Here is a 17,187-nt window from a genome sequence, read left to right as displayed (position 1 = left end):
GATGTGATTTGATGGATGCATGATATATTAGAATCCTCTTGCCACGATGATGATGTACAAGAAAGGAAGCAAATATGAAACGAGCTGTATATTAAAGATCTGAATTGGAATATTATATAAAAATTCAATACTAATAATTAAATCCTTAAATATTACATTTGATAGTTTTTCACGAATCTCCCAAATCTTCAAATTGAATTGAATACATGTATTATATCTGACTGCACGAAAATTCATCGAGTGTGTCTGAGTTTGAATGTTAATATTTCGCTTACATCAAAACGTCCTATTTCATGTTTGATATCAATATTATTTACCTATAGTCACTTTTTGTCAAGACCTAATCACTATCTATCACCTCTGGTTTTTATTTTGTCCAAGATAACCATACAGGAAAGGGAAGAGATCATACCTCAGGACCATGGGATCAGTGCTAAGCTCCAGAGAATATAATACAGGCGGGATATCGAAGATGATCACGAGCAGGAGCACGAAGTACAAGCTTCAATCACAAAAAGCGGCTGCTTCTGTTGTAGGCATATTAATAAATACAATCTGGAATATTCTTTGTACTTAAAATATATTAATATAATTAGAATATAAAAGAGGCTTGAAATCTAGGTTTTAAAAAAAAATACTGCAAAGATTAAGCTGTATGGATTTATTGATATTAAAGCATTAAAGGATCTAATACTAATTTGTTGCATTGTGATCAGATTTGTAGTCATTAGAGTGCAGTTCAACTAAAATATGGCTCAATATATATTTTTACTAAATTAAACGTTAAACCAAACATTGAATTCCAGTTACATTTCCTTTTACCGTTTTTGGTGCATGATGACTTAAGGTAACAACAATTTCTGACTGGAATAGAGTAAAGACGACGATCCTATGATTGTTGTATCTATACTGGAAAAAAAGTTAAATCGTGTTTTATTTCGGAGCTGAAATTTAAAAGCTTCAAATATCATTTTAGGTTTCGTATCAGGAAGGTCTTACAGATAGGCAAATTGTGTGTTGTTTTCAGAAAAGAAAAATAGTACAGTGCATACAATCGCTATAAGCATAAGCAACACTAATACGGTTATTTTCTTTACAATGTACATAAGAATACTATTTTTAAGCGTCTGGTATAGTTTAAACATTATATTCATCCTAGAGCGTTGTTTGTAAATGTGTTTAGCTTTCTTACAAATTTTATTTTCGCTACTAAATTAAATATTGATGAAATATGTTGTGGCATTACTCTATCCGGTTTGTCAATTTGCTGTATGGCAATAATTTATCTGAACAGTATTAACTTACTTTAATGGAGATTATTTTAAATGATTTTTTAATCAAAAACAGATAAATATAATCTAATTTAACAAAAAATATTCTTGCATGAATGGTTTTAAAGTTTTTTTTATTATGCCAGTCAAAAAATCAAATATGGCTGTAGATAAGCTGTAGATAGTAAAATATCCAAATCCACTCAATAACCTGTTCTGAATATTGCTTAAAAGTGTGTGAATAAATTTGACCGAGGATGTAATTGTTTCGATACCTTTTACGTATACAACCGATGGCATTCTGCCATCAAATCTCGTTTCTTTTACTATTGGTGGGACGACATTTACATAATTTTCTGACATTTTTTGATCCACATGAACACAGAGAATCCTTGCCTAGTGGCCTTGCAGTATAAAGAAAATAATTCTGATATGCGATCGCGTATAGATGAAGATACGAAAGCTAAAAAATCTTTACGAAACAGTTTTTATAATATATGCAGAAAATAGCGTTAAAACTGTTTCAACATAAACCTATCCAGATTTAATGCTAACTGCTATTGCATTTGTACATAAATCAGACGTCAAAATGTAGTAGAATGACTAACAAAAGAGTTTTGTGATGAGTCAACATACTAATACACACACTATTATTATATCATATGTTTATAAAATGCTTCACTTTTTGTTTTTGCATTTAACTCAAATGTACACCGTGATGGCCTCCCGTTTTTGTATAGTGGAATCACAATGAATTTGAAACGAACGTTGGGATTACATCCCATATTACTGCATAAGCCTAGCTAATCTTCTCTGAAAATGTTTCTCTTTACGCTTGTCTTTTGCATGAGAAGTTATTGAATGCATTTTCATGCTTTCATGAAGGAGTGTTTTACGCAAAATTTTCCTCTTCTTGAAATTTGCAAACATTTCCGACAAACTTACCAAACGTTTCACCAAGATGCGAAATTGTTTTCAGTAGATACAAATAGGGTAAGATAAGATAAAGATTAAGGATTTGCGTGCCTCATTGGCAGTGGTATGGTTTCAGTAACTAGATGCTTTCATTCGGAATTGTTTTCACAATCCAAATTTGTTATGAATCACAGATATGTTGCTGCTTGTCAGGAAGTATTAGTATGCCATTCTATTTTCATTTTCAAATACGTAATTTTATATGTCATAAACGTATGTGCCATCATGAAACATTTATTATTCATTTTTCATTGACTAATTTGAATTGTGTTCTCTTTAAAGAATGAAGCCTGGTGGAAATGGATCAAAGAAAACATCAACATGAGAAAATGTATATATTATATGCCGTCGGACGATGAAAATAACAAAGAGTAAGATCTTTCTATTCATTTGCATTGTGTTACAATATTTTACTAAACACTCAATTTATCGTATTTGGCTGATCATGCATTTAATATGAATTCAGCCTCCATTTCAGTATCACATACTAAGACCAGTTACTATAAAGTTTGTGCTGACATCATTAATACAACCTTAGTACATACAATCAACTGGATACATTTTAACTTGTTTTGAATTTCATTCAAATTGTACATTGGACAATTAAAAATACACAATCGTTAAAAAAACAAGGAGGCGTGATGATCCAAATTGTACATTGGACAGGTAAAAATACACAATCGTTTAAAAAAACAAGGAGGCGTGATGATCTTTACTTATCCATATGGCTTATCAGTCGTGCTGTCTCTGCCTATCAGAGACAATCGTGCAACATAGAACTACGAAGGCACAACACAAACTAAACAAAACAAACATGTTAAACATAATATTCAAGCTGCAAGTAGTGTTCCACGACATGATAATCCAAGATCATATTGTTTGAACTGAGAGGTATTTTTCCAGCCTTTTCAAAACATGGCATTGATCTTGTTGAGACATACAAAAAAACAACCAAGAATGCTATGATATCATCGTCTCATTAGAGATGCATCTGAATATTCTGTTATCAAATCGAACGAAGCACTAAACCATATTTGCGAACACATAATCCGTAATTTTGCTTTGTTGTTGTTATTGTGGGGTTTAAAGGCATTTTTCAGTACACGATAGGCTATATATGACGTCCTATATAACTAATGGGGAAAGAGCCGGGAAAACCTCGGAAAAATCACCGACCTACGGAAAGCTACTGGCAAGCTTTCTCACATATTCATATTGAGCAAGCCTGAAACTGGAACCCAGGTACTATAAATTTTCACATGTACTTAAAATATCATATGTTCACAAAATTAGGTGAAGAATAGAAGCGATGAAGACAAATCATAATGAATATCTGAGAATTTAACGAAAAATAGTAAAACAATTGCTGAAATAAGTGAATTTAATGCTACTGAACCAAAAGAAAGGAATTATGCATGTATTACAAGTGCAAATGAAACACAGAGTTCGTAAAAAGTACCCATTTATTGGTAATGCATACAACTTCATTTAAAAAGGAGGTATGTACATCTACAACTACTTGATCATTTCACATTTAATATCACTGCAAACCGTACACATGCCTAGTATTCATAACTTTTTAACGTGCGCCAGACCATTGATGGTATTTATTTAATTAATTGATTGACAAATTTCAAGGAAATCAGGAATTTATCGGAGAAAAATGGTTAGCTTAAGCAAATATTTTTGTCTGATTTTATAAAGCTTTCTACTTACATATGTTCAAAAACGATTAGTCGGATCGAATATGATTATTAAAAAAACACTCCGCAAGAATGACATTTGGAAAATTATTACTTCTCATGATTGAACATTGCTGTTCGCCTTCAATCATTGATAAAGAGAGGATTTAAATGTACAATATACAACAGGACTTTATTGGGAACATGGATCTAAACCAGCATATAATAGTAGATGAGAGTCTATTTTTATCACACGATCTGTTACATTATAGTACAGTTCTTTTGAGAGTGACACTTACATATGAGCTTAATGTTATAAATGCATATTGTGCAATGCATACAGTATTCTTGCACACGGATGAAAATCTCTAAATATGTTTTATGATCAAAGTTGACTTCAAAACACATGGAAAACATCGCCATTCAAGTTGTCCAGAAGGACTACAACAATTTGAAATCCCATGTGGTTGAGCGTAATGTCTCAAATACATTTATTTATTCATGTGGCATTGGTAAGTAATTCGAAATGGCCATATTAGCTAGGGTTGCGTTATTACACGTGCAGCTGCCTCTTTTTAAACATACTCTTTTATCTGGAAATATTCTGTACAGAATGTCAAAATGACTATGCAGCCGACCATAACTCAACAAGCGCGAATAAGCATCTAAAATGTACACAGATGTACTAAATATTAGTAATAGTCATTTGATGTACTCTCAGTTGTATTTTCTAAGTGACGAGGTAAACCTAACAAGCACACAGCGTTTGCGAATGCACAAGTGTACGCAGTGCATGAACAAGAAAGACTTCAACATATTGGCCTTTCCGCCGAGTTTACAACGACAGAGTCGAATAAATCAATTGTCGCCCTCCACCACCTCGGAGTAAATAATCAACTTCAAGTGGTGGAGCAACCACAAACGAGCAAAAATACAAAATTTCTCAAGGCGTTTCAACATATGCGACCCAAAGAACGACAGGTGCTGTTAATGAATCCAGGTTAATAATCCTGGTTTCCCACTTGCGGGGGACCATCGCCTGAGAGTCTGTGGCTCCGAAACCATTCGGGATATATGCTTGATTGACTATTTCATAGCTACTAAATCGAGATTAGTTAATTGACATTTGGTTTATTGCAAGTTGTACCGGGTAATTTAAGACCTCTGCTTGAGGCTATATATAGAATCGTCCAGGGTATTCGATGAGCTTTTCGTATGTTTGAGACCCTATGCGGCCTCCAGAAAAGTCGCCGATGCTTTACTAAACGCCTTCATAAAGTCATCCCGGCTGCATTTCCAATTGCTACTAATGCAGCCAAGTTTGGAACCACAGAAGCCTCAGTCACCAATAACGCTGCAACTGACTAAAGAAATGTAATGATTCTACCTTTTTTGTATTAGTTTCATGGCGGCCTGGACAACTGTGATGTCATTAATGCGATCTCGCACTCGTACATATTGCACTTGTAGTGTTGCAAGCTGCTTTGGGCCAAGGCCAACCACAAATTAATGATAAAACCCCATTTGTATTCATGCTTTTTTAGTTACAACATAAATAAATACGGAACTTCCATATCACAATTAATACCCCACTTCGACTACTTCCGCCCTCCAACAACAGTATATTAACAGATACACGTACATTTATACATCTGCATAGGAGCATGAGTAGGCAATACAACCACTGGTCACCTCAGTTGCACATGCATGAAGTGCATATTGATCATAGATTGTTTAGGTCTAGGTGTTCTAGCAAAAAGTAATAAATCGGGTACAAATGAATGAAGTCTTCTTGGAAAACCGATGTCAACGCTTTGGCAAGGCCCATGAACGACACCAACTTGCGATATACACGTACGATTTGGTTGCTTGTAAAATGTTCCAGTAAAATGCCTTTGAATGGCTCGTGATAAAAGTGTAATCGTAGAGAAACTTCAGATACTCCTAATTTTTCAAATTTCATTTGCGTAACTGTCTGCCCACTGCGCGCTCCATGTACCGCTTTGAATACACGCATTGATGCGCCTTTGAAACTTTGTTGAGCAACTATTTGCCTAGATACACGATAAGCGTTGACTTCATGAAATGAGCTAAAATTGGTTTTACATATTCGTTGGAGAAGGTATCCATGGTGGATAATGCAGTGAATTCCGTTTCGTCTTTGTAGAGACAATCCATGAGTGCGCCAGACAATGGTGGATTTGAGCGTGATAATGTTAGAATACCAAACTGACCTCTGCTTGGTATTCGCTCTTTAGGTTCGTCCCATCTATTAGTTTATATCTGAATCGGTTATATTTCAGTGCATACGAGGATTTAATAACACAACCATGACTCAGATATTCGTCGACAGATGGAACAAGATCACCATCACTGTCAGCATCCGCTGTCAATTGGCTTAACACTCCCTTATTCAAGGGAGCAACATTATTATCGCGGTCAGAATCCATTATTTGTATGGAGTGGTAAAATTAATCTTAAGCAGAAATGAATTTTATATTTAGCTACGAATGACATTACTTTCGTAAATATGAAATATTTGAAAAAACTTAGTCATGGTTCGTCCATATTAGTAATCATGCATCAGGCTGATTATTTACAGATGCTGTTACTTTACCCCTCCATCTGTATTAACCGAATATGATAGATACATACGATCGGGACTAGAGTGTCGTTAAGATATGTGATTTAGTTATATCAAATGCATTTAAAGTAACAAAAAATTCGACCATTTGATATTAAAATAATTATCAGTTTTATTCTTCATTGGTTAATAGGTTATGATCTAGAATTAGAGTATGTTTAATATTGTGCGAACTGTTTAATACCATTACCGGACGTTACTCAATTAGATATCGTATTGCGCATCCAAACAGGTTTTACAGCAAAGTGACAGTGTTTAACAGTAGTGCTGTTATTACCAACCTATACTTATGCGATCTTGTGATTTTTCAAGATCAATCTGGTAAATTACAAATGTCTAACGCGGAAATGTAATATAATGCTCTCTAATACAAAGGCTCTATAGCGAAGAAGCTTCCTGCACTCAGTGAACACGGGGACGTGGGAATCAGAGACTGATATGTATGTTACGCCTATGAAAACTTAAATTGAGGTTGCTAAGGCTGTGGGCAAACAATACTTGCATGCAAATCTAGCATACTTGACCCTGATGGAAGATCTATGTTTATCAAAACCAATAAAACAGTTTTAAAAATTTGAACATTTGTTGTTTATTATTTCTCCTTCATGGGTCAACAATTTGTGATATGATGTAAATGTAATTACAGCATTTGGTAGCCGGGTCATTATTACGTTGTCGAGGTCGCCTAATTAAATACTACATTATCATGATGATGATCATAGATGAATTAGCTTATATCGCATAATCATTGCTGTATCTCGCGAGTCCAATATTCTTCCTGAAATGTCATGGTTATCAAGAACTGATTCGACTATTTTTTCATCATTTGAATAACGCGCACTGTTGAACATAACCAAACTGCCATTCTAAAAAAATCCAAATATGGTAACAATCATCACCAGCAATGTTGTGATGAATAGGTTTTCCAATGATAGAAAAAAACTAGATGTCTCATGGACTTTTAATTATACTTTTAATTGATTAGGAAACGTAGCTGGTATGAATATGCTGAAAAAGTTGGCTTTTGATCCATCAACACCGGCACATACATGTCCAATGCGGTATCAAAACAATAGTTGAATTGAGGCATTGTTTATATATTTTCGATTTTGTCAAATACCTAGGTGCTTGCCACTCAATTCTGCTCCCTATTGTTATTTATTTTTGAGAGGCTTCGTCAGTAGGTTTACCAGCCTCAACCGGTATTTTTTATGTAGATGGCAATGTAATCGAATTAGGTTCAGCCGTTTTTGATGACGCATTAGTCACTAATCTCTGTAGTAGATTTCAAATTAATTAAACCGCTCGCTATCCCAGATTTTTCAACCGATCCGCGATCACATGTTTTGAACTATCAACGACTCGCATTGTAATTTGTTTAGCAATTGGCGCAGCGCGCAATGACAAATCCGAGAGCACGTTTGATACCCATGGAATCAATGCACGATAAACATCACTAAGGCTAGTGTTGCAATATATCTGGAAAATGGGCTTTCACACGTTAATAACGCGCACACTGATATTATACGTGATCTTAAGATTATCATTAAATTAAATCGTATGCAGATCAATATTGTTCCGTGGTCAATATTTTACTACGAAGATGAACAATGTGCCGTCTTGATCAACGAGTGTAAAACGAATATGCGAGAAACGATTGTTCTGACATGGAATTTACACATGCAACTCAGGAGTAATTGATATTAAAAGAACTAGTTGCAGAGTTTGTGGAAACACAAATAGTATGCTATGTCCGTCTTTTCAGATCCGATTTCATAACTGCTCCTTATAGCATCATTGATACAGGTATTAAATGATTTGAATTGTTGATGTAATCCTGAAAATGTCAGGCGTGATATGATAGCCCATGTTTATAATTAGTTTATCATCTAAAATGGAGTCAGGCCAATCTAAAACGGATCTTATTGACGACCATTTAATATCAGCCGCAGATCGTTCTGAATTGATTGAAATGACTGAAATTAGCGTGGGGTCATGTTCTCTTATCTAAGTTGTAGGCTCCTTTTCGATCAAAAATTTAATTCGTCAACGAATTTCTTCGTTGCATGGATGGATTACAATAGCATTTAAGTTGGTGTCTTTGATGAAAACACAATTTTATTTTCGCACGATGACCACCAAACGGATGTGATGAATGCAATTTCGATTGTACCTGATTCACCAGCAACACCAGCTGTGGATAAAGTCACAATAAATGATGGCTGTAGTAATGAGATTGTAATCATTGAGGAAACGTTTGAGGTCTTCTACAACAACACGTTTCATCGCTGCATAGATTGCAGGTAAAGTCACTTCATAATTATCACCGGTATCGTAATATACGTCATCAACGTCTTCAGTAAGTATCATGCTATTTTGGTCCATGCTGTTCTAAGTGAACGATCCTTGAGAAATCGATGAGGCCTCATTAATGTCTCATAATGTGGCCTCAGCCTGTTGCATTGCTGACAGCGCGAACTGATCCCACATTTGGTTCCATTTGGTCCACAATGTCGTTGAGGTCACACAATCTACAAACACCTCTTCCTTCTGTTGTTTGTTGCTTTCACGACCCTATTAAATTCTTTGAGTTTTGGGTAGGATCGTACGGATGTTTAGAGTGTGCTTTTTGTTGCAAAATGTTGCTGTTAACTGTTCTCTTAAAGGTTCTATACATTCTTGCCATCTTTGTGGTTGTTCCTCATATGCACGGTGTCGTTCATTTTGAAATACACCTTGTTGTTGTTTCTCATATGCATGTTATCTTCTCAATTCTTGTTTATACTCGTTAAGGCATCATATATTTCCTCCATACATTTTCACCTTCCTAACTTTGTCCTTCTTTAAATACTTTTAACCTTTTTACAAAATGATTCCACCGCTCACCAACGCAATGCTCCTTTTTAGTAAATTCCCTTAGCACTATATTGGTCCATTTATTCTCCATGTATTCATCACGTGTCTCTGATGGTAATTTTGCCATGTTCTTATTCAAGTTGTCCGGACAGAAAAGAACGATATGCACAGGACTTGTGAAGATTATCTCAGGCATTGATTCCTTAAAGTAAGGAGGTGTTTGCAACTGTGACTTATACTCACGTGGCAAGTTTGGCATCCTGATAATTTCCTTTCTTTAAATCCTTGAGTACACTTTAATAGGCTTGGTCATCAGCTGAGGGCACAATCTCGTTTCAGTAATTGTAAAATGATATTTAATGGGTTTTTCCTGATCAAGCAGGACTAATCATTATTGCGTGAAATGAGTGTGGAAATATGTCGCTGAGATTTGGTGCATTTGTAAGTGCAGAGAACTCGAGGACAATGAATTTCCATTTGGTGATGCCATTGAATAATGCAATTACTGCATATAATACAAGCATACTGTCATGAACCTGCTACAGCATTTTGGATAATAGGCAGGAATGTGTGTGTTAAAAACTTTCGAGCCGCAGTTCTGATTAAGTTGACACTGTAAACACAAATACCTCCTCAAGACTCTTCAAAATATAAAGAGTATATTTAATAAATATATTCAATACCAAGTTCTCAGTCTCTGCTAAGTAAAATTTACATAGTATTTCGCCTATCATTTAAAATAATAACTCACCATTCGAAAGTCCACAATCTGTTTCTAAGAGAGGCACCGTTTTATTGTTGTTGCTGGTATTAATACTTATCTGCATCCGAAATCTTGTCCTTCTCTTCTTACACTTCTTTCTTTCATCCAACTTATATTTCCTTCACCGCAGTTTCGCTGGCACCCTAAAACCTTCCTGTAGAAAAACAAGATAAGGGACATAACCTGTTTAACTCTACCATTGAAGGTAAACCACGTTACTATAATTGTTAATGAGTGGATTATATCCAAAATGTATTACAGTCCTGAGTTAATTGAGAGGTGAACCATTCGCTGTAAACTTTGCAAGCGCGGCAAAGGTCACCTATAGGTTGGTCAAACATGTCACGTAGCAAATTTACCTATCAGTGCCAAAACAAAACTGACCTATGTCCAGATACCGGATGCTCATCGTAGTGATCTCTTATTTCTTCCACATCATCTTGTACATGAACGACTAGGATGCAAACGACAACTGTCGTCTACACACATACAGGTGTGCGTTAACTGATCATTCTTTTTCAAGACGATACAAAGATTATGTGAGTGTCGCTGATGCACTCGAACGTATCTATGCCGCGTACATTTTACAAGGCGACGATAATTATGTGACGATACAGGGAAAGAATGTATCGGATATGCTACTGCGTTATTAAGAAAACATCATGTGAGCGTTCTTGTTTGCCATGCAAAATACATAGTAACCATGCTATGGTGGAATTATTTTATCTCACCCTTGAAGAGCGGCTATTCGGAAATCCGTTTGGCAAGTATTATTTTTTGACCTAATGGTAAATCGGTAGTACGACTTCCATTAATCATGACATCATTGAATAATACAACTACAAATGTAATCCGATTTAGCTGCAATTGTACAGAGCAACTATTAATCAAAATATAATTTTATAAGCACCACGGTTATATATAATAGTAAATAGTTTTGTTCGGTATTAACTATGTACCAGGACAATTATAAGGTCTTCTTCTGTTAGACCAAAACCAAGCAGAGCATTTGTGCAAGATAAATTGAAAGCCCTTCCAGCCGATGATGTATTACCACCATGAAACATTTTCTTACGTTAATGTATCAATGCACGAGTGCATCAATGAATCACAAGTTGATATGCAGACGCATAATGACCAAACAAATATGTCGTAATTCCATCGGGAAATATTCATTGTGTACTGTTAATCGGGGACTAACTCACCTAGTTACATAGACATACACTCATGCTAGTTTCCGAGACTAGATGATTTTAGCTGCCTGTGTGCATTTACATCATTTTCGAAGACATTCCACATACATATCATACTTTAGATCCTGCTGAAAAATAACGATGGGATGTCTTTTCGCCATTTTAATCCTCTTGCCAAGGCCTTTAGAACCACCAGTGAAACCGCTTTGCTGTCTAACTACAACTTAATCCATTTTAGGTCAACGTCAAACATATTCTTCGATTAGTTGCCTCTAGCATTCGCATTTGACTTTGCCAACAAACTCTATATTAGGAAAACTAAGCAACACATGTTTTTCAGACAATTGCTGCTGTCAAACTGGCTCCCAACCGTGCATGATGCGATTTCCAAATGCACATCAACGGTGGTTATATGCGTCAACAGCAGTTGATGCTGGTAATATGCATGTTGATACGATATTGGTAAAATGGTTTCATCTTGTCGTAATAAAACTCATTCATGAACAGCATTGACAAGTCATTTGCTGCTGAACCAAGAGAGAGAGAGAGAGAGAGTAGTTTTGCCCACTTGAGTTTTGCTGCTGACTATGAACGGATATAAGTCCACAATCAATTATCTTTCAGGATTTAAAGGACATATCAGCAATACGTTTTCATAGCTTATCTTGTTCACTGTCACAAACAAGGTCGACTCGAATCCGTTTTCGTAAATTCTCCATCGGTTTGCCAAATACGAAATTTGTCGAGAGTTTGAAGAAATCTTTGTCAGTGCTGTTGGTGGGGGCTGTGGGTAAATCCGCATTAATCTTTGCATACGCCGCCATCATAGCCCTTTTCCAAAAGAATCACTGAATTATATTTATATTCATATTCGCAGGTACAACAGTAGATTTCGTTCTTTCACCGCATTGTCGTCCTGACAACTGAAACAACCTTGGAAATATACGTCATGATTTATCAATAATTGCTCATTGATCAGGTGGCAACCAATCACCAGACACTAACTTTGCTTATAGCTTTAGCTGGTGATTAATGAGCGTGGCGATGTTCTTTATGGTATTTTAAATCAAATTCATTGAAATATCCGTGATCGTAGTTGCTGTTGTAATCGTGTATGTGAGTTTTGTCAACATCAGCGGGATCAGTCCACAATAAACCACCAATTGGTGATGGATGCATCATTGCTTGTTCATTGAGCTTTTTGTCGTAAAGATGCAAGATGTGACTGTTAGGGGCAGAGAGATCACTCTTTGTGTTGTTTGAAGTGTACCTCGATGCCTTGCCTTTGGTATTCCGTCACTAAGTGAGCGCCGGATAAGTATATGCATATCCATATCTGTCGACAAAATTCAACTCAATTTAACTTTTTATAGTAGTGCATTCCAAACCATATTAGGTGAGGTAAAATAGTACGATTACGCTAGATCGAGCTTCTACGTTTGCATAGGAGTCATGAAATGACTCTAACACATCAGAGACTATTACATTGGTGCGCATATACAGATCGAGATAGCCACCCATACTTTTGCGAATTAATTTGGACCAGACTTTGTTTGCTTACGTGCAGACGATGCTGGAAATACCCTCACAAAGCAAAACCCATTTAAATCATTACTGATTATAAGCATATCGCCGAGGGAATGGAACTGTTGCAGAATCTATTTTCATGCAACTCCGAGCGATTTAATAAATACATCAACGACACAACACTGGCGGCTCAGCTTGATAGCATTGTAACAAAACCCGCATTGGACTTGTTCATCAATTTGTGCTGCATGCTGTATGTTTATTATGTATTGATCGTTGAAGCTGAGCTTTCCATAGAAACATTGAGACAGTCCGCACAGACGAGATACTTTAACTGCATATTTGCTAGGTTCTGACATAATCTTACTCTGTGGTGTTTGACTGATTACACCTTAATAAAAGTTATGGCAATCAAGAAGTTATTGAGTGCTAGAGGTTTGCATGCAACGTCTCGTCTGTCTCTATATTTCTTACCCTGGTACTTATTGTGTCGGTTAAGCTACTTGAAAAATATTTTATCAAAACATACTGAATTGAGCCAAGAAATACATTATACACATAGATCTGCTCACGTTGACTATGTCGGGATGGGGTAGGCGGATGAAAGTTGTTATTTTACGTGAATGCATTAACATCGATACCCGGGTTCAGTGTTGCAAACGTCTAGAGTGTTGGCTAAGTAACCTGCAACAGAAATGGCATATTCCCAAAAACTGTATTCGTCCTGGTATTTCTGATATTTACACGCCTGATCTCGATGATCACCAGCCGGGTGTAACGTGGATAGTTTTGCCTGTTTAAAACACCGATCGTCACTGACTTTTACATTATCACCGACCGTGGCGGAACATTGGTGTTAATAAATAACTCGAACTTAAAAAAGGCTGGTATGGGGAAATATGCTCTTTAACTCTATCTTTCAAGAGGATCATTCATATCAACGATTGGTGAATTTGTCTAACGTATTGATAATCTTTACGATTTATTTGTTGATTTCATTGCGGTTGAAAATCGTAAATGGACCACCGTGAAACCACGACGATCGATTTTAAAATCATTCAAAAGCTACATAATCAAAACCACGCCGATAATAACATCCATAGCTCCGTAATATATATATATATATATATATATATATATATATATATATATATATATATATATATATATATATATATATATATATATATATATATATATATATATATATATATATATATATATATATATATATATATATATAGAAAAGACAGATGAGTGTGGACGCCATCGTTATATTAAAACGAAAACATCTTTCTCGTGTTGTTTGCTGCACCAGCTACTACATTCGTTTGTTATATCAACCATTTTTATCGTCTTCATCATCATAATCATTGCAACATTCATTTGTACGCAACGTTAGCGCTCTTTTTTGTTTCTTGCACAATAGCAAATAATGACTTTTCGGGTATTTTACCAAACACAAATCTTAGCTGTTCCAAGATGATTCTTGAATTACTTAATTTATGAGCATGTTCCGGATATGAATTCGGAAAGTAATATAGTATCGTTTGGTCTTCTTTGACAGATGTGTAAGATGCTGTCAAATAAAACACCGATATAATATGTATGGTTTACGCTCCAAACATACTGCGGCTTGACATCTCCATAAATTATTTCAAAATATTATGCTCATCTATTTGTGAACTTATATATATATATATATATATATATATATATATATATATATATATATATATATATATATATATATATATATATATATATATATATATATATATATATATATATATATATATATATATATATATATATATATATATATATATATATATATATAACAAGATTATTTATATGAGATTATAAAAACGCTTGTGATTTTGAGCTGCTACAGAAGAATGTTTTGCAGTGACTTGACGTGTGCGGTCAGTGTCTATTAAGCGGATGGAATCTGTAATCCCAGATTTGAAGCAGGCATGAAAAATGACATACTATGAATAATTGATGTCGTCTCTGGTCAAATTAAATTACAAAGCATTATGTGTTTGCCCCTAATTGTAATTAGTTGCAAAAATGGATCATAAGACTAATTTTAGTTTCTTGTACAATCATCCTAAGCTTGAAGTTCCTCACTCATTATTTGAAAACAGTGTTATTCCGCAAGTATGGTTTGAAGATGACTCGCTAGCATTTCATGGAGACCAATTAATCCACTAGGAACTCGTAACAAATTAGTACAAGAACTCTAACAGCTATGATGAAGGCATGCATGTACATCTCTGTTATAATAAATTAATCTGAAATGTCATTCCATTACTTTTTTTATAAACCCATACATTATATTAAGCCGTGTAGTGGTAAGGAAAATTGTCCAAGGTTGTAATTTATATGTCTCAAATATTAATTAGTCCTTCCACCAACAAACATACTATTGGTTTTTCACGTTGATGTTATCAATTGGACCGTCTCTTGTATAATGGCAAAACATGTTCTATTCCGCTTTGACAATTATAGACACACCAGACTACTCCATATTTGGTTTAACGATTTTGTTTCCAAAAATTAAAGGCATAGAAATATAGGCTGTTTGCTTGATTTACTACATGTGTATACATGTACGCTGATCTGACTTTTCCCTCCCATAATACCCGATTGCATACCAAAACTACCACCAAGTGCCTATGGAGTGCCGGATTACCAAATATGCAGGGCAGGCACATCGACTTCGGATCAAAGTAATATGTTTTGGTCTTAAAAGAAACTTTCAATCAAGCTTTCTTAAATTGTTTCCAAACGATAGAAGAAGAAAAAGTAATCAAAGAAACGAAAACTTTACGCTAAAGACTGCTTAGAGAAAATACTATTTTAATGAAATGTACCCATTAACAACTTAAAGTACATAAGTCATAGAGAGGGACCCCAAGATTTTGACTGCCTATTGGCCTCGACAGGGTTTAATCTGGCACTGTGCTTATGTGAGAGAAAATTAGTTATATTCTTGTACTAGCGAGTGCATAAACCAGTATCGGGAAAAATCATAAGGATGTAGATGAGTACCAATAATACCAAATACTTACACATCTCAATAATCAAAATGCTACTGCTCCATTTTTGTTTAACTTTGCTGTGCATAACTGATGTGAATTATATGTGAATAATATTTATATTCTGGACTAAATTTATATTTTATATTTTATATTTTGTGGATTTGAATTTCTTGGATTATTCTGAAAGATCTTCTTGGATCAATGGACGCAGTGGGTGAGTGTGACACTCCATTTAATCATGTAACGTGTGAAAAAAAATAGAATGCATATTTGTCTTGGTCATCAACAATGTGCAAAGGGATGAAAAGCTGAACATGATATTCTAGTTTTCATGTGTATATGACGTTATAAATGGCAGAGATATCCTGATAGATATATATATATACACTTAGTGCTCTTTTATGTTGTGTGTGATTGTTATTGCGAAAAAAGGAGTTGAAATTCGTACACGATCTGTGATTCGTACAGGTTCTGATTTAGTACTCATAATTACTATATATGACGATATGCCATATACATGTCAGAGATTTGCCATCTACAGTCAGATTCTAGATAAGATTTAAATTCACACTGGGGCATTCGGATCAAGATGTTGGAAACATGATGTGTGGGTATGTCAAATACATTAAGTATCGTTGTTAAATACTATATGTATTTGTGAGATGCTTTTGTGAACTGTTGTTCACGTTAACTCATTCCAGTGTAAATGTGTACTCAGTCCTAGTGCCAGTAGTTATATCCTTATATGTGTTATATATTTAGTTTTTTAGTGAGTAGATAGTGAGTAGATAGTGAGCAAATCACATATGTACGAATTCAAAATATTATGGTAGCGGATGCGTTAGCTTTGGTACCTTTACCATGTGTTAATTCTGAGTTAAGTTCTGAGTTAGACCAAATATCATTCATCATTCGAACAATGAGAACAATTTCAGTTAAGTGATGCACGAGAGGTAACAGAACATACAACTGTTACATATCTGTCCTAGCAGAAGAGGGCTCACATTCGTTAGTGCAAGTGCGTGCGATATATAACAGGTATTAACCTATTTATCAACTGTATACGGACTTCACTATAAACCGTTGAACATGAATGACAACCTAGAAATAGATGAGCGTTACAGTGGTGATGAAAGGTCCGGTTTAGAAGAAGACTTAATAGCAACTCAGACCGAAAAAAATATATACCTTCAAATTGATTCGAAATTTGGAACTCTGGACAGAGATGA

At 35.1% G+C, this 17,187-nt stretch overlaps 1 protein-coding gene across 1 annotated transcript in view; it reads left to right on the top strand.

Moving 5' to 3' along the window:
• LOC149791408 (transient receptor potential cation channel subfamily M member-like 2) overlaps positions 1–17,187 on the top strand; it is a 48,758-nt gene that overhangs the window by 11,911 nt on the left and 19,660 nt on the right. The window contains exons 2-3 of the mRNA XM_089969195.1: positions 382–532; positions 2,529–2,617. Coding sequence (XP_089825321.1) covers positions 422–532; positions 2,529–2,617 — 200 coding nt within the window. The 5' untranslated portion in view covers positions 382–421. The remainder of the gene's footprint in view (positions 1–381; positions 533–2,528; positions 2,618–17,187) is intronic.

The sequence above is a fragment of the Sinohyriopsis cumingii genome, chromosome 9 (genome assembly GCF_028554795.1).
Source record: "Sinohyriopsis cumingii isolate HCF-2022 chromosome 9, ASM2855479v2, whole genome shotgun sequence".
Classification (NCBI taxonomy): domain Eukaryota; kingdom Metazoa; phylum Mollusca; class Bivalvia; order Unionida; family Unionidae; genus Sinohyriopsis; species Sinohyriopsis cumingii.
Note: the sequence above shows the minus strand (reverse complement) of the source record. Positions and strands in the feature narration are given on the sequence as shown.